Source organism: Felis catus, chromosome E2 (assembly GCF_018350175.1).
Source record: "Felis catus isolate Fca126 chromosome E2, F.catus_Fca126_mat1.0, whole genome shotgun sequence".
Taxonomy (NCBI): Eukaryota; Metazoa; Chordata; class Mammalia; order Carnivora; family Felidae; genus Felis; species Felis catus.
The window spans coordinates 19,799,674-19,822,592 of NC_058382.1; the positions used below are offsets into that span (position 1 = coordinate 19,799,674).

The 22,919-nt window shown below is 46.8% G+C and overlaps 2 protein-coding genes and 1 non-coding gene across 4 annotated transcripts in view; all 3 read right to left on the reverse strand.

Moving 5' to 3' along the window:
- The window catches only part of LRP3 (LDL receptor related protein 3), a 42,251-nt gene extending 25,437 nt beyond the window's left edge, over positions 1-16,814 (reverse strand). The window contains exon 1 of the mRNA XM_045045565.1: positions 16,220-16,814. The gene's annotated coding sequence lies outside the window, so the exon portion shown is untranslated. The remainder of the gene's footprint in view (positions 1-16,219) is intronic.
- On the reverse strand, positions 16,783-16,856 carry TRNAT-AGU. The gene has a single exon. It is a non-coding gene; the product is annotated as a tRNA-Thr (tRNA).
- Positions 16,857-18,567: 1,711 nt separating this feature from the next.
- Positions 18,568-22,919, reverse strand: part of WDR88 (WD repeat domain 88) — a 47,023-nt gene continuing 42,671 nt past the window's right edge. The window contains exons 10-11 of one of the 2 annotated variants that reach the window (XM_003997994.6): positions 20,840-20,932; positions 18,568-18,946 (exon numbers count right to left, since the gene is read on the reverse strand). In XM_003997994.6, coding sequence (XP_003998043.2) covers positions 18,755-18,946; positions 20,840-20,932 — 285 coding nt within the window. In that variant the 3' untranslated portion in view covers positions 18,568-18,754. Of the gene's footprint in view, positions 18,947-20,839; positions 21,031-22,919 lie in introns of those variants that run through there. The other variant, XM_045045567.1, reaches the window with a different exon arrangement.

Consider the following 22,919-nt stretch of genomic DNA (forward strand, 5'->3'; position numbering starts at 1 on the left):
ATTGTAAAGAAAACAAAAACTAATCACACAGAAAATAACAATGGTATTCTGGCAGATATCCTTTCACCTACTTAAAAAATTTGGGGGTGGGGGGCGGCGCCTGGGTGGGTCCATCGGTTAAGACTCTTGATTTCGCCTTGGGTCATGATCTCACGGTTCTTGGGATCCAGCCCTGCATTGGGCTCAAGCCTGATTAGGCTTCTCTCTCTCCCTCTGTCTCTACCCTTCCCCCCCCACCCCACTTGAATGCTCGAGCACACGCACACTCTCGCACGCTCTCTCTCTCTCTCTCAGATAAATAAATAAACATTTTTAAAAAATGTTTTGCTGTGGGAAAATATATGTAATGTAAAATTTACCCCGTTAACCATTTTCACGTGTACAGTTCAGTGGCAGGAAGTCCATTCACGCTGGGGTACAGCCACCCCCACCATCCCTCTCCGGTGCTTTCTTCATCTTCCCAAACTGAAACCCTGTACCCGTCAAACAAAAACGCTCATTCCCTCCTCCCCCAGCCCCCGGCAACCACCATTCTACCTTCTGTCTCTATGAATTTGACTATAGCGATGCTAAGTGGAATTATGCAGTATTTGTCCTTCTGTGCCTGGCCAGACTACTTTCTGGTTTTGTTTTGTTTTTTAATGTTTATTTATTTTTGAGAGAGAGAACACAAATGGGAGAGAGGCAGAGAGAGAGAGAGAGACACACACACACACACACAGAATCCAAAGCAGGCTCCAGGCTCTGAGCGGTCAGCACAGAGCCTGACGTGGGGCTCGAACCCGCGAACTGTGAGATCATGACCCGAGCCGAAGTCGGGCGCTCAACCGACTGAGCCACCCAGGCACCCCTACTTTTCCACGCAGATTTCATTACACAAGTGGAATCACAAGTGAGCACAGTTTTGTAATGGTTTCTGCTTGGCAATACATCAGTGACGTGTGTCCACATTCGCACGCAGAGCTCAGCATCTTCGTTGGTGCCTGCTGTACATTCTGCGGAGAGCTGTGCATGTCATTTGCCTAACGCGTCCCCGCTGGTGGACATTAGGTTGTTTCTAGTCTCTTTCCTAAGCCATCTTCAGTAAATGACTTCAGTCTTCATCCCCACAAAGGGGAGGGGGGTCTTTAAAACGAACGCCCACAGGTACAGTCTCCAAGCCAAAGGGAGAGGTTTACACAACGATGCACATTGTCAGATTGTACCTAGAAGGTAGGATATAAAAATGCTCATTTTCTCAGCAACTCTGGGAGTTATCATCAGCCTTTATGTAATATTTTCTAATGTGGCTGGAGGACAAAAAAAATCTCACTGCTTCAATTTGCTTCTATTCGATTGAACATCTTTTCATATGTTTTCTGGCCATTTGCCTTTCTTCTTTGGTGAATTGCCTGTTTCTACTTTTTACAACTTTTTCAAGGCAAAAAAAATATTTGGAAATAAAGAGGTATGTGTGCTACCCTCAGGAACAAGACCAAATAAAATTGTGCCTCCTTAAGCCTCTCAGAAGGGCACCTTTGTCAACAGAATGAATGTGTTTTGAAATTCCTCCTTTAGCAGGTTTCCAGGGTATTTTATTTGTTCAATATGTGAATCATTAGCATCACAGCGGCTGAAATAATCAGCGCCAAGAAGCTTAAAGGTTTCCTTCCAGCTCCTAAATCTCAGATAACAAAGAAAAAAAAGCAAGTTATCTGGCCCCAGAAATACAAATTTACATTTCCTCAGGTAGCTGAGGCCAAGTGCAACTTAACATCAAGCCTGGCACCTGGTGAGCTGTGTGCAGAGAGGAAGTCACTGAAATCCTTGAGGTGTGCTTTCTTCCACTGGAGTCCCTGTACCGTCAACAAAAGAAGTTGCACAAAAAACAGGGGAGTCCTTTCCTTCCGCCACAGAATGAGCATCAGAAATGTCCCTCCCACGGGGCGCCTGGGTCGCGCAGTCGGTTGAGCGTCCGACTTCAGCCAGGTCACGATCTCGCGGCCCGTGAGTTCGAGCCCCGCGTCAGGCTCTGGGCTGATGGCTCAGAGCCTGGAGCCTGTTTCCGATTCTGTGTCTCCCTCTCTCTCTGCCCCTCGCCCGTTCATGCTCTGTCTCTCTCTCTGTCCCAAAAATAAACAAACGTTGAAAAAAAAAAAAAAAAGAAATGTCCCTCCCAAAAGTTCATGCCAATATCCATTTAGATAACATTCTGTCACTTAGAAAACCAAGAGGTGATTTTCTTTACATTTTTCTTTGTTTTTTTTTTTATTTTTATAAATAAAGAGGAGAAAAATAAGCCCAGTTTTCCTAGTTTTGTGAGCAAGAGCCAAAGTCTCATGGGATTCGATCGAAAGTGTGGCCACAGGGAGCCAAGTGGGAAGGAGTCAGGTTTTGAAGGCAGGGAGAACACGGGCACACCCAGAACCACGGTGAACCCAGAGTGCTCCCTCCAGTCTGGTTGCGACAACAGTGACAATGACAGCCAGCAATAATAATAACTGTTCAAGAGAACTGTAACACCTTCACGGCAACACGTGCATTTCCTGCTCCTGGGTAGACAAAAATCCCAAATCATTATCCCCATTGTCGCTGTCACTCTTTGATATATCTCAGCCCCAAATTCAGATGAACTCAAGGCACGTCTTCATGTCCTTCCTGACAGCATCCTTTTCCTGGACATCATTTGAGCACCCTCTCCAAGCAAGACCCCTATGTAGTCGGCCAGAAAGGATTTTCTTCACTTTATGGAAAGGAAAAGTAAGGAGCGACGTGGTGTTGCTTGGCCACAGTGCTCTACCACTTAGATCAAAGGGGGAAAGTGACAGGTGACATGTGACAGGTGAAAGTGACAGGAGAGAGAAAAACTCTCTCTCCAGAAGAAAACACGAAGGGTCTAAGGAAAGATATTTGAGCATTAGAATACTTTTAATTGCAAGTAACAGAAACCCAACTCAACTTGTCCTACGGGACTGTGGCCTGGGGTGCGCCTCAAAGCTCAACACAGCAAGGCCAGAGCCATGTGGGAGCAAACTGTGTGGTTTCGGTCTCTCATCCCAGCCCCTCTCCCCCAGCATCTTCCCCAGCATCTTCGGTTCCCTGAAACCACGTGGCAGAAAACGTGGTACCCCAGGGCCACCAACACCATCACCCACAGCACCTGGGTCTGCGCATTACAGGACAGCCACTCGAGTTCTTAATTCTATGGGAGGGCTCTGACTGGCCCAGCCTGACCTGGCTAGCTGCTTTCCTATGTAGGCCAATCTGGATCAGGTGTTCATCTGTGGTCAAAGGCTAGGGTTGTCTGACCTTGAAGCCCTGGGAATTCGCAACAAGCAGAAGCCATTCCTAGATATTCCAGTAGTGGGTCTTACAACTTGCCATGCACTTTTTTTTTTTTTTGAGAGGGAAAGAGAGCACATGACAGAGAGAGGGGCAGAGGGAGAAAGAGAGAGAATCTTAAGCAGGTTCCACACTCCGCACGGACCCCGAGGCGGGGGTCAATCCCACAACCCACGATCATGACCTGAGCCCAGATCAAGAATTGGATGCTTAACCAACTGAGCCACCCAGGCAATCCTTGCCATGAACTTCTGAATTGAAAGTTTCTTTATTTTCTCTGCCTCTGCCCCTCTCCTCCTCTCATGCTCTCTCTAAATGATAATAATAATAATAATAAGCAAAAAAAGGGAGAGGGTGACTGGGTGGCTCAGTTGGTTGAGTGTCTGACTCTTGATTTTGGTTCAGGTCATGATCCCAGGGTCGTTGAATTGAACCCTGAGTCAGGCTTCTCACTGAGTGTAGAGCCTGCTTAAGATTCTCCCTCTCTCTCTCTCTCTCTCTCTCTCTCTCTCTCTCTCTGTCTCTCTCCTTTTGCCTCCTCTCCCCCACTCATGTGCACTCTCTCTCTCTCAAAAAAAAAAAAAAAAGAAAACTAAAATTAAAAAAAAAGAACAAGAAAGTTCCTGGCGTGCACACCAGATTTCAATTCACCTAGGTAAATACCGAAGAGTGGGATTGCTGGATTGCATGGTAAATATATGTCTAACCTTATAAGGAGCTACCAAAGCTCACTGAAAGAAATAGATAAAGCTATTTCAGTGCTATATATATTAAAGAAACTGAATTTTTAATGAAAACTTTCCAACAAAGAAAGCTTTACACCCAGATGGTTTTGGTGGTGAACTCCACTAAACAATTAAAGAAGAAATCATATCAATCCTACACAACCCTTTCAGGAAAATAAAACAGGAGGCAAACTCCCCAGCTCACTATGTGAGACCAGATTTACCCTGATACTGAAACCAGAGAAAGACTTTACAAGGCTACAGACCAATACGCCATACACAGATGCAAAATCCTCAACCAAACAGTAGCAAATTTAATCCAGCAATATATGAAAAGGATAGTATATCACAACTAAATGGAGTTTATCTCAGGAATGCAAGGAAGTTTCAACACAGGAAAATCAGTGTCATTTGTCAAAAAACCATAGATCCAGGGGCGCCTGGGTGGCTCAATTGGTTAAGCATCCGACTCGGGCTCAGTTCATGATCTTGCAGTTTGTGGGTTGGAGCCCCACATCGGGCTCTGTGCCGACAGCTCAGAGCCTGGAGCCTGCTTCAGATTCTGTGTCTCCCTCTCTCTGCCCCTCCCTGGCTCATGCTCTTTCTCTGTCTCTCAGAAATAAATAAACATTTTTTAAAAATCCATAGATCTGTATACCACAAAGAGTCAATTTTACTGTGTGAAAATTTTTAGAAGTCATGCAGAACCTCAGAGGCATCCAAGATGGAATGCACACAGTGACAAATGAATCTGTCTACAGACGGATGGCTTAAGCACACTCAACCTGGTGGGGAAGGAAGGAGCTAAGACACTGTTTTGATAGATTCTGTAAGAATAAAGAAAAAAAGAACTACATAGAAACTGTGTTCTGGTTGGTAAATTTGTTTCTCCATCAGATACCGGTTACGAATTCCAAAGGTATGTTACACGTACAGTAGAGTTGAGCAAATAAGTAGATATTTGGAGACAATATTGGAGATTATGAAAGTCTTTTTATTTACTCAGAAAGAAGTTACAAAAGAAGCAAGGCAGGGGGTGGTGCCAGAAGGGAACACCACGGTGCTGGATTGGAGTCAGAAATATCAGCATGGGGGCGCCTGGGTGGCTCAGTTGATTAAGCGATCAAATCTTGATTTGGGCTCAGGTCGTAATTTCATAGTCATGAGAATGAGCCCTGCATTGGGCTCCGCACTTGGCATGGAACCTATTTGCGATTATATCTCTCTCCCTCTCCCTCTGCCCCTCCCATGACTGCTCTCCTGCTCTCTCTCTCTCTCTCTAAAATAAAATTAAAAAAAAAATCAGTATGAACTCATTTGTTAAAGTAGAGATATGTGTATATGCATGTTTAGAAAACATACATAGAAATCCTTACCTCTGTCTGCTGAGACAGCTTAGAAGCAGCAACACTCCAATATCAATAAGGATACCCAGCATCCAGATGTTGATTTCTTTTTTTTCTCATTTATTTATTTATTTATTTATTTATTAAAATGTTTTTTAACATACATCCAAATTAGTTAGCATATAGTGCAACAGTGATTTCAGGAGTAGATTCCTTAGTGCCCCTTCCCCATTTAGCCCATCCCCCCTCCCCCAACCCCTCCCGTAACCCTCAGTTTGTTCTCCATATTTATGAGTCTCTTCTGTTTTGTCCCCCTCCCTGTTTTTATATTTTTGTTTCCCTTTCCTTCTGTTCATCTGTTTTGTCTCTTAGAGTCCTCATATGAGTGAAGTCATATGATGTTTGTCTTTCTCTGACTACTAATTTCACTTAGCATAATATCCTCCAGTTCCATCCATGTAGTTGCAAATGGCAAGATTTCCTTCTTTTCGATTGTCGACTAATACTCCATTGTGTATATATATATATATATATATATATATATATATATATATACCACATCTTCTTTATCCATTCATCCATCGATGGACATTTGGGCTCTTTCCATACTTGGGCTATTGTCAATAGTGCTGCTATAAACATGTCCCTTCAGAACAGCACACCTGTATCCCATGGATAAATGCCTAGTAGTGCAATTGCTGGGTCGTAGGGTAGTTCTATTTTTAGTTTTTTAAGGAGCCTCCATACTGTTTTCCAGAGTGGCTGCACCAGCTTGCATTCCCACCAACAATGCAAATGAGATCCTCTTTCTCCGCATCCTCGCCAACATCTGTTGTTTCCTGAGTTGTTAATGTTAGCCATTCTGACAGGTGTAAGGTGGTAGCCAGATCTTGATTTCTAAATGCTGTTCTTTCATATATGGAACCAGGAATTTTGAAAGAAGAGGTTGATTCTAGGGGGACAGAGAATACACAAATGAGCTGGCAAACCCAGAAAATAATAGTGTTTTTAAAAAACCCAAATAAATACAGAGAACAAACTGAGGGTTGATGGGGAGTGGCTGGGGTGATGGGGACTGAAGAGGGCACTTGTTGGGATGAGCACTGGGTGTTGTATGTAAGCAATGAATCATGGGAATCTACTCCCAAAACCAAGAGCACACTGTATACACTGTATGTTAGCCAACTTGACAATAAATTATATTGAAAAATAAATAAATAAATAAATAAATAAATAAACCTGTGTGACCTGCTTCCCCCAATCATAATATCAGCCTAATTATGAGAAAACATCAGACAAGTATAAACTGAGGGACATTCCACAAAATACCTGACCAGTACTCTTGAAAAGTGTGAAAATCATGAAACACAAAGTCACGAAGACTGGGGAACAAGGAGACGTGAAGACTACATGCAATATGGGGTCCTGGATTGGATGCCAGAACCAAAAGTGCACGTTAGTGAAAAACTAGGGAAATCCGAATAAAGTCTGTAGGTTAGTTACTAGTATTGCACCAATATTAATGTCATTTTGATAAACATACTGTGAATTAGGTACTATGTTAGTAGCAGGGGCACTGAGTAAAGAGAACACGGGAGCTCTCTGCACTATTTTTGCAACTCTTCTGTAAGTCTAAGATTATTTCAAGATAAAAAGTTTCTTTGAAACCACAGATAGAAACTAGTACACAGTTATTAGAATGGCTAAAATAAAAACATTGGCAATACCAAATGCCGGTAAAGTTGCAGGGCCGCTCGAATTCTCAAAATTTCTGATGTGGTGTTATGGAAAACAGTGTGCAGTTTCTCATAAAGGTAAACCTGCGCTTACCCTGTGATTCAGCCACCCCACTTGTAGGTATTTACCCTGGAGACATGAAAACCCACGTACACGCATACCTGTATTGGAATTGTTATAGCATTTCACTCATAATGGCTGAAAAATAACCCAAATCTCCTTCAACAAGATAAACTGTGGGGGCTCCTGGGTGGCTCAGTCGGTTAAGCATCCGACTTTGGCTCAGGTCATGATCTCGTGGATTGTGGGTTCGAGCCTCGCATCAGGCTCTGCGCTGACAGCTCAGAGCTGGGAGCCTGCTTCAGATTCTGGGTCTCCCTCTCTCTCTCAGCCCCTCCCCCACTCATGCTCTGTTTCACTCTCTCTCAAAAACAAATAAACATTTAAAATGAAATTTAAAATAAAAAATTTTAAATGAATAAATGTAAAAAAAAAATCAAGATTAAAAAAAAAGATAAACTGTGGTATACCCAAAAAATGGAATACTACCCAGCAGAAAACAAGAAACAAACTACTGATACACGAGACAACATGGATGAATCTGAACATGGGTGAAAGAAACCAGACTCAAAAGGGTACATACCACACGAGTCCGTTTATATGACACTCTCTGACAGACAAAACCCCTGGAATGGAGAGTGGGCCAATGGTTTCCAGAGTCTGGGATTCGTGGAGGGGTTAACCACTAAGGGGTTAACTGCAAGGGATTTTGGGGGGTGATGAAACTGTTCTTTGTCATGATTGTGGAGGTGGCAGGTGCCTGACTTCATGCATTTGTCAAAACTCATAACTATACACCCCCAAAAGTAAATGTTACTATATGTAAACTATTTCTAATTAAATTTTAAAATGTGTCCAGTAAATGCAAAGCCAAAGCCCTCTTGACACCTCATCCCAGGCTCCTCCCTACCTTTCCAGAAGTAACTACTGAAATGAATTTAGTATCTACGCCTCTGACTCTAAAAAAAAAAAAAGGTTTTTTTACATACTTATACGTGTGCCCATAGAAAATAACACCATTTGTGGGTTTTTAAGCATAATAAACACTCACATATCACATTGCATGTATCTTTCTTCCTCTAGCAGTCAAGGGGATTTCCAAGGCTCCCTTGGGATTTTCAAAGGTCCTTTTCAAAGGTCTCTCAAGTCATTCAGGAGTAGACGCTGATGTGTCACCAGGACCATGAGAGGACAATGAGGGCTCCGCCTACCCTCTCCCCCTCCTAGAAAGGCATCTCTAGTTATCTCTGGGCGCTCACTGCCCCGGGCTCAGCTCAGTGGGTAAAAATGAGCTGACCAGCTCCCCCCTGCCACATCTCAGCGAACTGCCAGTGACCCAGGCCTGACCCAATTACCGCACATCATATATGCTTTCCCCTGGTCAGAGATCACATCCAGAAAAGACCTGAGGCCCAGCTCTGCTGACAAGACTCAGTCCCCAAGACTTGGGAGCAGTAGGAAACTCTCCACTTTGAGCTGGTGGGGAAACGGGATGTCATTCTGGAGCCACCAGCAGCCAAGTGCCCCCTGACGTGGAGGCAACCCCAAAGGAAGCAGAGCCAAGGGCTGGAGAAGGAGCTAATAGCATTGCTGGGGACCCCAGAGCCACCCCAGCCAGAAGCCAGTGCGCGCCCTTGGACTTCCTAGTGTCAGGAGCAAGTGACAGTGTCTTTTCCTTCAGCTGAAGGAATCCCAAGGAGCGCGCATCTCCATGCACAACCGCAGAGCCTGAGACCAGACATTTGTCACAGGTCACCTCCCGTCCCACAGGGCTTCCGTCCTGCAAGCTGCCACAGAGGCTGTCCCCATGCTCTCCACGTGCCTGACACTCTCCCCTTCGACTGGACCCGCCTCCAGAAGGCGCTGATAGAAATGCCAGGCAACACAACTCAGCAACACAACTCAGCCAGTAGCACACGCTTTGTTTACACCTACCTCTTCTCCAAGCACTGGTTCCTGCATTTGCATTTGCGTTTGCATGTTCTGTTCCCTCATGTTGGATGTTTAGCATTTTGGTGGTGGAAGTCGTTTTTGGTTTTTTAATTTTTTTTAACATGTATTTATTTTTGAGCGACAGAGAGAGACAGAGCATGAGCAGGGGAGGGGAAGAGGGAGAGAGGGAGACCCAGAATCTGAAGTGGGCTCCAGGCTCCGAGCTGTCAGCACAGAGCCCAACGCCGCTGGGCTTGAACCCACAAACTGCAAGATCGTGACCTGAGCTGAAGTTGGATGCTTTTTTTTTTTAATTTTTTTTTAACGTTTATTTATTTTTGAGACAGAGAGAGAGCATGAACGGGGGAGGGTCAGAGAGAGAGGGAGACACAGAATCTGAAACAGGCTCCAGGCTCTGAGCTGTCAGCACAGAGCCCAACGCGGGGCTTGAACTCACGGACCGCGAGATCATGACCTGAGCCGAAGTAGGACGCCCAACCAACTGAGCCACCCAGGCGCCCCTGAAGTTGGATGCTTAACTGGCTGAGCCACCCAAGCGCCCCATGGTGGTGGAAGGTAGTTTTAAAGAATTACAGTGTTGTTTTAAAATTGTTATAAAAATTATAGATTGAAAGATACACCAATAAAAGTAGATGTGCCATATTGTTGGGGTTGGTTGCAAATACAAAATCCAGCATTATCTCAAAATTACTGGGAGTCGTCGTACATGTTTATGTAGCTAATAGGTTACCACCGGCTAGCTACAAATTTGTTGGTTTTAGAATATAAGGGAAAAGGACTATAATAAGCATAATGGCCGGTCTCTTTGTTAGCTTCCAAGCTCATTTTGAAATGCTGTTGATCTAGAATCAACTCTTAGCTCAGTAATGAGGTTTTATAAACACGGTCTCGAAACATTTGTTTGATGAAATGGGTTCCCACAACTCTATTTCTATATGTTATCCCGATTCAGACAAAGTCCTTTCACTACGGTACGTTGAAAAGAGCTTTGGGATTCACTGAAAGAGGGAAATCGGGGGTATGTATGCACCCCACCAGCAATCTGGTCAAGCCTGGCCATCTCCAGGCATGATTCTCACGGGTGTGGATTCACAGCCATCCCACGTGCCCACTCCCACCCTCAAGGCCACCCTAGCTGTGTGTCCTTGGGGCTGACCCACGCAAGCTCTGCCGAGACTTTCTCTCCCTGGAGCAGAAACCAACCTCCAGAAGCCTCCTGAAAGCCAGGTTCACAAGCTCCTTTATGCAACGCCATCCGCGATACACGCGGGTACGCTAGGTAATAGGTCACACACAGAGTAAACTGAGCTGGTGGCCAACTTTATTGGCCGCTTTATTTTTTTTAATAACTGATTACAACAGCCTTCTAAGGAGCCACCCTGCATTCAAAGGGAAGTGAGACTATCTCAGGAGCACGGACCACTGAGGAACCAAAACATGGAAGGCTGGAAACCAGTCCACGCTAATCCCCACACCTGCCCTTTGCTCCCCATCTTAGAGCCCAGCCAGCCAGAATTTGCCCCCTCAGACCCTTCTAAGCTCATGTTTACAGCCTCAGAGCACGTGGTACATCGTCCTATCCCTAATAGACACGCTCACTCCATGTTTGCTGAACTTAAATTAAGTTTTGATGTGTTTTTTATATTAAAGTATAATCTAATTGATTGTAAGAAATAAAATGTGGTGTGAAATGTATCGTTTGTACAAATACATTCAATGTTAGGGTTTGATCTATAAAAATAACTACATGACTGGGGTGGGGTAAGGAAAATCAATGACTGATTTTGTCTCTGCCCGCCCCCCACCAACCCTTCTTCGCCAACACCTCCGCCCCACCCCACCTCCGCCAAGATCCCGCTTCCCACCCCTCCCCCGACCCTGCTCTGGAGACTCTACTGTGGACCCCTCCCTGGCCTCAGGCCGGCGCTCTTCTCCGAGGCTGAGGCCACTCTCCAGACGGTGTACGTGAAGCCCTCCCCAGGAAGCTGCTAACAGGGTGTGCACATCCATGCCCTCCTTAACCAAATGCACCTGTGTCTGGAACCCCCTAGGCTGGAATGTCACCAAACGTAGAAATAGGAGGTAATGAGGCAGCCCTGTTGTGAAGGCACAGGCAACAGGCAAGAGGAGTTGAATCTGCATGGAACTGGGCGGTGAGGATGGGGGACTGGGCAGGAGAGGGGGACAGACCGGGATGAAGATCCTGATTGCTATCACTGTGACTTTGATTGTTTTCATATTTTCATTGAGATTAATTTTCATACAGTGAACTGCATAAATCTCAAGTGTACAGTTAAATGAGTTTCGATAAATACGTACCCACACCCCTACCAAGATGAAGATTGTTTCCATCACCCCAATAAAAAGGGTTAGTTTTATGTGTCAACTTGACTGGGCCACTGGGGTGCCCCCGTAGTTGATCAAATCTTATTCTGGGTGTGTCGGTGGGGGTGTTTCTGGAGGAAATTAACATTTGAATTGGCAGTCCAAGGGGAGCATACTGCCCTCCCTAATGGTCAAAGACCTAAACAGAACAGTAAGCCCCAAGTAGCACTCACTCTAAGTGATGTAAGGGTGAACATAACACACGTAGTCCTTAGGACGACCAAACTGAGACAGGGAAACCGAAGGGACCCCATGAAAGAAAAAGCTGGGTTTTTTCCTGCGCTTCTTTTCCTGCTTCTTTCAAGGACCCACATCCCCACCTTACACGTGCCTTTATGTATGTCCTCCTTGTAAAAGTCAAGGAGTTAATGATTTCTTTGGAGTCCCCCAGCACAACAGATATCAAAGGAGTGACTGGGCCAGGTCATCATGAATGTTCTCCAAGACCACTGATTTCAAACCCCTTGACGCTAAGATCCCTGGCTGTCACAGATTTTGAGTCTGGAGTTCTCTCTTGTCCAGCAAGAGAGCGGACACAGAATTGAATACAAGAGGGGCTAATGTCCGGAAGGAGACAAGAGCCCTGAGTGAGGGTCCTTTCTCCATATTTATTAGGATCAGAAGGCTTACATATGTGATGGACGTGCAGAAAGAGACAACAAAACAGTGATTTCCAAGGTATTCAGTGTTAGGGGGTTGGGTCAAGACAAATTAAAGTCCTGGCACCGAGCAGATGGCCGTTTACTGCAGGCACCAGGCACCGTGTCTGTTTATCTTAACTTTTCTAGGGGCTAAGACAGAGCATGCTACCTCAGGGTTAACCAGGTATTTTTCTCGCTGATTAGCTGTGGGCGCTTTCACCCTGTATCGGCTTTTTTGCTCTATGCTTTGTTTTACTTAATGATAAATCCTGGGTGCTTTCACCCTGCTGTGGTGGTTTTCGCCTCTACCTGTTCTCAGATGCTTTTATCCTGTGGAAGCGGCTTTCTGCTCTATGCTTTGTTCTACGCTGGGCGCTTTCACCCTGTGTTGGCTTTCCTCCCTAAGCCTTGTGAACCCACTGGTGCGAGCTCCGAGAATTCTTTAACTTATTCCCCACACCTGGCTATAGGGCATATGTGACTCCTGGAGGACACTTGAGCACTCACCCTTGTTCGACCAGTTTCTGGATGCCTGAGAGGACACATACACCAGACCACTGTCCTTGGTAAAAACTCCTGACCCCCAAGCAAAGACGTAGCTCATGTTCCCTTTCCTTTCTGAGTCTCCCAGATGCTCGGTCTGTATCTGCTCGCTCTGTATCTTCAATAAACTCTGCTCTCACTGCTTGCTTGCCTTTGACTTTCATCCTGCACAAAGCCAAGGACCCTCTTGGCTGGTCCTGCGGGACCCCTCCTGGGTCTTAGGACCCAGCCAGCCTGCATCAAAATGAGGTATTTATGATTATTATCCCCATTTTACGTGTGCAGAAACTGAGTCACAGAGGGGTTGAGAAACGTGCCCAGTGTTGATCGCTGACAACAAATAAACACAGCCAGTATGTGGCAAAGCAGCCTTGCTCCAGATTCTGTGTTCTTACCCGGTACACTGCCCTGCTTCTCATATATTTCAGTCTATATATTTCTTATTTGAATTTTCATCCTAGGGATTTACTGGTATGATTAAACTTTTCTTAAATCATAATTATGTGATCGAGTCAAGATGATGCACTCAACGTTATCAAAAGAGTCACCAATCAATGAAAGTGGAGCTGTCACCACAATTCAGAGAAACTGTCCCATTGAGGGGAATCCATGCAATCCCCACACCCCCCCAATACTCTCACTTATCCTGCCTCTGTTAAAACCCTTCAAGGCCCCCAAAGCTTTTGCATTGAAACAGTGGTTCTAAATCTTTTTGATCTCGAGATCTCTTTGCACTCTTAAAAATTATTGAGGATCCCCAAGAAGCTTTTGTTTATCTGGAATATATGTGTAAACACTTGAGATATTAGAATTAAAGCTGGGACACCTGGGTGGCTTCGTCAGTTAAGCGTCTGACTCTTGATATCATCTCAGTTCATGATCTCATGGTTTGTGAAACTGAGCCCCGTGTCAGGCTCTGTGCTGACAGTGTGGAGCCTGCTTGGGATTCTCTCTCCCCCTCTCTCTCTGCCCCTCCCCTGCTTGTGCTTGTGTTCTCTCTCTCTCTCTCTCTCTCTCTCTCAAAATAAATACATAAACTTAGAAAAAACCCATAAGTTTAAGAAACTAAGATAATACACAAACATTTCATTTATTTAATTGATTTTAAAACAACAATAATAAATCTATTCCGTGTTAACATAAATAACATTTTTATGAAACCATTTACAAAAGAAAACTAAATTTAGCCAGAAGGATGGCCCTGTTTTACAGCTTTGCAAATCTCATTTATGTCGAGTTTAATAGAAGGCAGCCGGATTGTCATATCTACTCTTGCATTCAGTCTGTTGCGATGTTATTTTGATTGAAGTAGAACAAGGGAATCTGTCCTCAGAGAAGTAGTTGGAAAAGGGAAGAGCATTTGAGTGGACTTTTCCAAAATTTGGTGGATATTCTTCTTTCCTAATACACCAAAACTGAATAAATGGTGGTGTGGAATCTGAAACCACACTGATGAACATGTCCTGGTCTGTTATATTAAAATATCCTGGGGGCGCCTGGGTGGCGCAGTCGGTTAAGTGTCCGACTTCAGCCAGGTCACGATCTCGCGGTCCGGGAGTTCGAGCCCCGCCTCGGGCTCTGGGCTGATGGCTCCGAGCCTGGAACCTGTTTCTGATTCTGTGTCTCCCTCTCTCTCTGCCCCTCCCCCGTTCATGCTCTGTCTCTCTCTGTCCCAAAAATAAATAAACGTTGGAAAAAAAAATTAAAAAATAAAAAATAAAAATAAAAAATAAATAAATAAATAAATAAAATATCCTGGTATACTTTGCTCTTTATAGATCATCCATTGGTCCTTTGGAAAATATCAGTTCACCAAATTGTGCATATTTTCCAAAACGTTGACATGTTTTGTTACACCATGCCAAAAAAATATATTTGTTAATACAACCACCAATCTCATCAGAAAGTTTTTTTAAATATTGGAAAATTGCCAAGCTCGTGGTGGTAGATACTTTTTCCAGAATTACAGTTTTCACTCAGGAATTCACGTTTCGTCCTTGGCAAGAAATACTGTCGAGTTGTTTTCCTTGAGGTGACAAGCTCATTTTGTTCGTTTTCAAGAAAATACCTGTTAGATACTCTGAATGAGCACAGTGTGCCTGTCAGTTATCTCCTCAAACAAAAAGTCTTTTGCGAAAAACATGGCCAAGTCCACTAACCCCTCAATCACAAGTACTGTTCTCCGAATGACCTCAAGACTTCCCGTTCCCCCACACAAAAGATTAAAAAGCTGCGTACTCAAGTGTCTACGTTTAATAAAATTCGTAATGTTTACTGCTTCGTAAAGACATTCTTAAGTGAAACTGGCTTTGTCTGTTTCCTGCCAAAGTGGTTGGTAAGGAATAAATACAGTGACAACGAGGGGCCTTGATTCCTGCTAAGGCGCCAGCAATTTTCACTCACCACCGCTTTCGCACATCAGTGCAAATGTCAACACAGTACGAAAACAACGTAACGTCTGAGTATCGTCGTGAAAACCCATTTGACCACCTGAAAGAGTCTTAGGGATGCTGAGGGGTCCGTGAACTACATCTTGAGAGTACTGCTGCCTTACATTATTTGAAAAGATGGACTAGTTGTCCAAAAACCTCAGATTTACATAATCCAATCAGCACGATCTGATCAATTTTAAAAAGTCACTGTCCACCAATGCCTGTGTTCCAAGCCCCATTAGGTGCTGGGGGCACAGAGGTAGGCATATGTGGCTCCCCATGCCTTGGGGCTTAATTTTATTTGAGGAGACAGACAATAGACAGATAAAACAACTTCAGACTATTTCAAGGCCCTGAAGGCTGGCCTGGGGGAGGCAAGGGTTCCTTCCTATACAGAGAATGGCTGAGGAGGGGCCTCCCAAAGAAGTGATACACTTAAGGAGGGCCAGAAAATAAGGAAGGGCCCAGAAAACAGCGTTTCAAGCACAGGACAAAGAAATTGCAAAGATCCTGTGGCAGAAATAGCATGGCATTTTTAAGGAACAGGAGGGGTGGGCTTAACGTGGGCCTGTTTCTCCTTTCTGGCTTTGCTTATTGCCTAAGGGTGCTCACCCAATCTAGTGGTTTCAACGTCATCTGCTGTGTGCATGGCCGATGGCCACAAATGCTTTTCTCCCGCTGACCCTCCCTAAAACCCAGACTTACACCCCCAACCAACATCTCCCCTTGGCCACGAATAAGCAAATGCTCAAAACTGACCCGCTGTAGAGACGGGCAGTAAAGATGCGCAAGAGAAACAGCAACATCCCAGCAAAGACTCACGTCCTGTTACCAATAAAGTTGTCGCTGATTGGATTGGTGACAAGGCGCCTATGAGACCCACAAAGCTTCAACGCACCTGTATAGGTTTTCCTTTGCAGTGCGAACTGCAAAGGTTGCAAAGGGCAAAAAATAATCCCCCCAAAACAAGAGAAGAAACAAGACAGTAATTACCCAAATGCATGGGAGAGGTAGAGAGAGATGCTGCTTCTGGAGTAGGTGAATTTGACTCTTAGAAACACAGGCTGATGCCCTACCTGCCATCTCTGCAGCTCTTTGGGACTGTCCTGTTGCGTCGGACATCAATTTTGTTGAGTTTGACAAGAGTGTTCCTGGGTGACTGTTCCAAATCCCCATGCTTCGCGGCACCCCCAGGGACTCCGGTGCAATTGCTTTGGGTCAGGCCCTCCAGCTGCGTATTTGTGCAGCAGCCAGAGCAGCGGGCCTCAGGGGTCAGCCTCCCACCTGGCGCCCGGAAGATACAGCCTCTGACTCATTCTTCCCGCAGCCCCGGGGGCACACTGACCGGGTTCAGCGTGGACCTCGCCAGACGCGCCTGTGAGATGTGTGACACCGATCGCAATGCTGGAGGGGGTGACCCGTCAACAGCCGAGGTGGGGCGCTCGGAGGAGGAATGGGCAGAGGGGGCCCAGCTCGCCCTGCCCAGCTCAGCAAGGGGAAAGCTAGCTCGCGGCCGCAGCACCGAGCCCGCTAAACCGGCTTCTCAGGTTCACCTTCATGCATCTAAAGCGAGGGGCGCTGGGTAGGGCAGCAGAGCAAAAATGCGCACAGGTAAAAAGAGAGCCGGGACGCTCGGTTGAGGCACCGCTGGGATTCGAACCCAGGATCTCCTGTTTACTAGACAGGCGCTTTAACCAACTAAGCCACGGCGCCGCCCGCACGAATACCGCGAGAATCTGTTCCCCATCACCATTTAGTCCCTCTGCGGTGCGCATGCGCACAAGTTTCGTCCGCAAGAGGCGCATGCGTGGTGTATAGTCCTGCCCACACCAGCGGCTGAGGCGAGGGGGTTGGACACGGAAGCCGGAAAAGTGGGAAGCGAGTGTTGCCCCAGGCCCGGGAGCGCTGGTCTTCCCGGTTGCTGTGGTGTCTGCGCCGCGGCGTGGAGCCAGATGGCCCTGTCTATGCGGGGGTGCCCGCGCAAGGTTGGGCTCTCTGCCCTCCAGACCTGGCGCAGGAAGCCCCCCGCCGCTGTCCCGCGAGGCCCAGGCCCCCGGCGTCCGGTCTGGGCGCGCAGCTCGCCGTGGCCCGGCTCACCGCGCTGGAGCCCTGGGCCCGGGAGCCTGCGGCGCACCCCGGACCCACTGGGGGTGGGTGGCCCTGCCCGCTCCGGGGGCGGCATCTGCCCGCCTGCCGCGACCAGACCTTCCGTGGGGCCGCCTCTCCCGCGGGAGGGCACCGCGGGCGCCTGAGCCGCCGGCCCTGAGGGATCCGGAGCTTCGAGGAACCCAGGCCGCTGGCCTCGGAGCACCGACACCGCACGTGCTGCCAGAGCTGGCAGGGTGCTCGCCTGCAGCTTCTTGGGTCTCCTCGCCCGGACAGCGCAGCTACCTCTTCCCAACACTTTTCAGAGGGCCTTCGAGCCAATCCATTCATTCACCCACCCGTGGGAGAGCCTCATCCGCAGAAATGTTAGACTCCGCAAGTGCATATGTTCAAGAAGATTTACTCCAGTATTATCTGTAATAGCAAAAATCGAGAAACAAAGCTATGTGCCCATCGGTGCGACACTGTTGGTACCTGCAGCCGAGCCGTCCTCCAACGCAGAAGGGGAAGCACTCCTTTGTGCGTGCCGTGTGCAGCAGGAGGGAGACCACTTAGCAAAAGGAATTCTCTTTGAAAGAGATCGTGAAGTGGAGCTTTGACATGTTCATACATCATTCATTTGGATAAGTGGATACATACTGAATAGCCAGCCCCAGGGTGACCAGAGTCACCAGGGTTATGACTGAGGAGGGCAGCGCCCAAGCATGGAACCTGCCCAAATACTGACTACCAGGTTATGGTGCTCATGGGCAGAATCATTGGATGCCAGTCAAATACGCTAAATAAATCAGACCTACAATTAAGTTTTTTAAACAAAGCAAGGGCAGTGCTAACAACTGACAGGAATCGTGTGAGCCATAGCAAATGGGAAAGGGAGCCCTTCCTGTTTGTCCATGAAACCTTCTGAAGGAATTGATTTATGTAGTACGGTATGCTGTGGGAGCAGGAGGAGGGCTCTACATCTGCCTGGGCATTCTGGAAAAGTCTGGGGCAGAGAGGATGACCCACCCTGTGATGGAAATGCCCTCCGCCCACCTGCCTAACCAGACCTTCCTCTGCTCTGGGTGGATGGCCGTCTAGCAGCATTAACCAGGGACGACCCAGAGTGCCTTGCCACACAACAGTCTCCTCCCCGGAGGAGTCCCCACACATCTTCCTGTCGTTTGACAGAGCCGTCCACAGGAGCTGCAGTTGCTAGCCTGGCTGCCTTACAGGGCAACACCAGAGTCCAGAATGTGTTCCAAAAATGACACCAGGAACACCAGGTCATAAAGCTTAGAAGGAGCAAAACTGCCTCTAGAATTCACATGCATGCTTGTTTTCTAAAGGAATCTAGATTTATTCGTCATGAAAACTAAAAAAGTGTATGATCTCCACTACCAAGAGTGCTGTGGAGCTGAGGCCATGCCCCTGCCCCTGTCTGATACGCCTACCCGGCCAGGAAGGGGCCATAGAGAAAGGTCCCTGCAGAACCCCAAAACCCATATGACAGGTGCTCAAGTCAGTCAACAGGCCCAATGGCCATCAGTCATCTGTGGCCGGGCTGCACTCCCTTGCCAGTGAGCTTCCCCTCCGGATGATGATGAGGCCTCTGCTGACAAGTCTTTTGCATCCATCCGGCAGAACACACATTTGGTGACGGTTTCAGAAAAGATGTCACTTTCGTAGATGGAGAAAGGCCTGTCACACACTTCACACTGGCATGGAGCATTTAAAAAGAGCAAAAGGAAGAAGTGCTGGTCAGAGGGGACCAAGGCATCCAGTTAGAATTCTCCCACCAGACCCAGCCACCTGTGGCTGGGCCAAGGCAAGAGCTCCCTCTCCTCTCTGCAGTCTCTGCAGACCCCACAAGGGTGGAAATTGCAGGCCACTGAGAGAGAATGAACACAGGCTTCTCCCTCTCTCCCCCCAACGGAAGCTGTGCAGGCACCGACCGCCTGGCTCATCCCTGGCTAGGGGAATCCTGGGGACAGGAGCCACAAGCCGCTCAACGGTGGAGAGGACAGGGGGTGCGTGTCTAACCCCGTCCTGTGCCCTTTGCAGAGCACAACTGTGGGGTGGAGGAGCTATCCTAACGCCCTGACACCCTGGGGACCTAACTTACAAAACCATGAGAAACAAGTAGGCAAGATTTCCAAACAAAGCAGCCATTTCTCCGGGTGAAGGTACTAAGCATCCTCCTCCATGTCTGAGCCAGTTTCCGGCCAAGGCACAGAGAGCAGTGGCATGGTGGCACAGCTCACCCGCCGTATCTCCTGCCCGCAAACAAGTGAGCACCATCATGGGGCAGGCTCTCAGACCACGGGCAGGGATCTCTCAGGGGTCCCCACCACAGCACCAGCCTCCTGCAGGATGGCACCCCACCCGGGGCAGGCCCTCTGGGAAATCCGACTCCTGAGGTTTCTTATATTGATTTAGAGCAAGGTAAATGCAGAAGGCTCATCTTTGGAACAGCTTCAAGTATGTCTCTTTCTTTTCTCTGTTTTGCAAGAAAGAAATTTGATCCTTTACCTACCTTAGTTTACAGCATACTTTCCCATGGCCCCACCCCAAAAACGGCAGGGCTCAGAGGAGGCAGTTCCTGGAGCCCTGTCCCTGGTGGCAGGTGAAGGACATGGAAAAGTACTGCTCTGCAGTTAGTCAGCTTCTAGGGCCTAAGGGCCAACATGGCCACACGGGCCATGATGACCAGCTGGCCACAAAGACCAGGTCCATGTTGATCCCCTCCCCCCACCTCTTTGCCCCGTAGTGCTGTTCCCAAATTAGCCATTTCCAGAAGCGGTGGCTCCCAGCTGGGCCTTCTAAGAGGAGACACGCCTAGGTGGCTCCAGGATTCTGAGGGAAGGAGGACTCCGGGCACGCAGCATAGACTCCCCAAGCCTCTCAAAGTGGCAACCAAGCGTCTATACTGCAAGGCCCCCACAGGGACTGGCCTCCAGTCCCCAGGGATAGACTCTGTGGCTGGTCCTGGCTGCACCTGGTGAAGCAGGTGTGTCCCCCCTACCGTCACGATCCTGCCCCAGAGTAAAACAGGCACCTGGGCCTCTATCACAGGAGGGCAACGGGGGGGCCTGGCCAACGGGTCTGCCGCTGACATGTAGGAGGCTGACGCCATGTCCTGCTGTGTGCCCAGCCATTTCTCCTCTGACTCATTCCCCTCCTCAAACACCCGGGGCTCATTCCTGCCTTGCAGTCTCCACACTGGCTCTTCCGCTGCTGGGACGTTCTTCCCCTAAACATCTGCACGGCTCACTCCCTCACCACCTTCAGGTCTTTGAACAAATGTCACCTCCTCAGTGACGTGTCTCCTGACCACCCCGTGAAGCGGCCAGCACCTCTCATTCCCTTTCCTGACACTACTCCTCTCCAACTTACTTACCGCCATGAGACCCACTGCAGTATTTTTCTTGCTTCTTTATTCATTGTCTCCTCTTTTAGAACATAACTTCCCTCAGGGCAAGAATCTCCATCTGTTTGCTCATGGTTTTATCCCCAGTTGCCCAATTAATGTTTATTCGAAGAACAAATTGATTTGTGGAGGAGACTAATGAACACCTTCATTATTGAGCTTAACATTACCCAATACCAACCTGTTTCACCTTTGAGCCCAGGGCCTTTTTGTACTTTATGACCAAAGGAATTTGGTCAATTTCTTCAATATTCCATAGTCTCATGGTCCTATCCTAAAACAAGTCAAACAGCAAAGCAGCAGTCACAAGATGGGCTCCTTCAGCTGGGAGGCCCCAGGAAGGCGCATCACATCCAGGTGAAGAATCCCACCCTGCAGAGAAGCAGAAGTAGGGTGACCGACTGTCCTGGTTTCTCTGGGACCATCCCACCTCTATGACCACAAGTCCCCAATCCCAGCAAACCCATTCCAGGGGGCAAAAAGTCTCACTTTTCAGCAATGGATGTGGAAGTTTGAGGGAAAAGGACAAAACCCATACTGTGGTCCCCAAAACAGGAGCTGAAAGCAAAACTATTTTTAATGCCAAACGGATACACATCCATAGGTAATCCATCTTCCATAGTTGCTGTCAGTTTTCCATGACGTGCAGTTCACGTTAAGTTCCCAGTAATGGGTCATCCATTACCGTGATTCACTCCATGCAACGTGATTTAAGTATCCAACTTAACTGCATGCATCGTAATTGTGTTAACAGTCTGGCTTTGATTTTACCTACGCAACTGTCGTGCTCTGTTTCAAGATATTGCTAGTAAAAATTTTTCACATTGTGAGTATTACGATCAGGTTTTCTAAGAGTTCAGATCATGAGAATGAGAATAATTACAAGGTCAGTGCCAACGTGACGCAGACCTCGCCACAAGAGGAGGCTAAACGATTCTGTTTAATGATGGCTGGACAGACACATAAAACTAGACTGGGGGCAGAGGCGAGGTGGTAAATACCCAGAACAAAGCACACTGCAGGATGTGAGGGAAAGACTTTGCTATGGGGTATGGGGAAGCAAATGCAGAAGTACATGTGGACACAGAGTCTCACAAGCCTGGGATGATGAGGTGGGCAGGTTCTAAATCACCAGTTTTTTCGTATCCCAAAAAAGACACAAATGCGAAAGAAAATGAAATGTCAGGCAACCAGATTGGAAAAGAAGTAAAACTATCTCCATTTGAAGGTTACATAACCTGGTACGTAGAAAACCTTCAAGAATCAACCAAAAAACTATTAGAACTAATAAATAAGTTCAGTAGGGCTGCCGAATACAAAATCAATATGCAAAAACCTATTGTATTTTTATACACTTGCAATGAACACTCTGAAAATGCAACTAAATAAACAATTCCATTTAGAATCGGAACAAAAAGAAGGAAATGTTTACTAATAATTTTAACAAAGCGAGTGCAAAACTTATAGACCAGAAACTAAAAAATACTGTTGAAAGAAACTAAAGAAGGTGTAAATAAATAGAAAAATATCTCAGGTTCAATGGGTCAGAAAAAGGTAGTGTGGCACAGGCATAAAGATAGACACAGAGGTCAATAGAATCGAGAAACTAGGTATAAAACCTCACATTTATGATCAATGGCCTTTTGGCTAGGGTGCCAAGAGCTAAAACGATGAAACTCTTAGAAGAAAACATAGGGGTAAATATTAGTGACAGAAGATAAGACAATGGTTTCTTAGATCTGATACCAAAAGCAGAGGCAACAAAATTAAAAAACTGGACTTGATCAAAATTAAAAATTTGTGCTTTGACAAACACACATCAAAAAAGTGAAGACCTATAAATGGCCAATAGGCACATGAAAAGATGCTCAACGTCATTAGCTCTCAGGGAAATGCAAGTTGAAACTACAAGATACCACTTCACAACCATTAGGATGACCACAATCTAAAAAAGATAACAAAAAAACCCTGCCCACTGGGGAGGCTGTGGACAAATTGGAACCGTCCTGCACTGCTGGTGGGAAACTAAGAGGATTCAGCACTTTGGAAAGCGGTCTGGCAGTTCCTGAAGTGAAAGTGATCAAACATACAGAGTTACCATTGTGACCCAGCAGCTCCACTCTGGGGTGTAGGCCCAAAAGAATCAAACACGAGTGTTCCAACAAAAACTTGATCACGGACACTCATAGCAGTATTACTTACAATAGCCAAAAGGCAAAAAGAACCATTCCCATCAACTGATGAAATAAAATGTGATATAT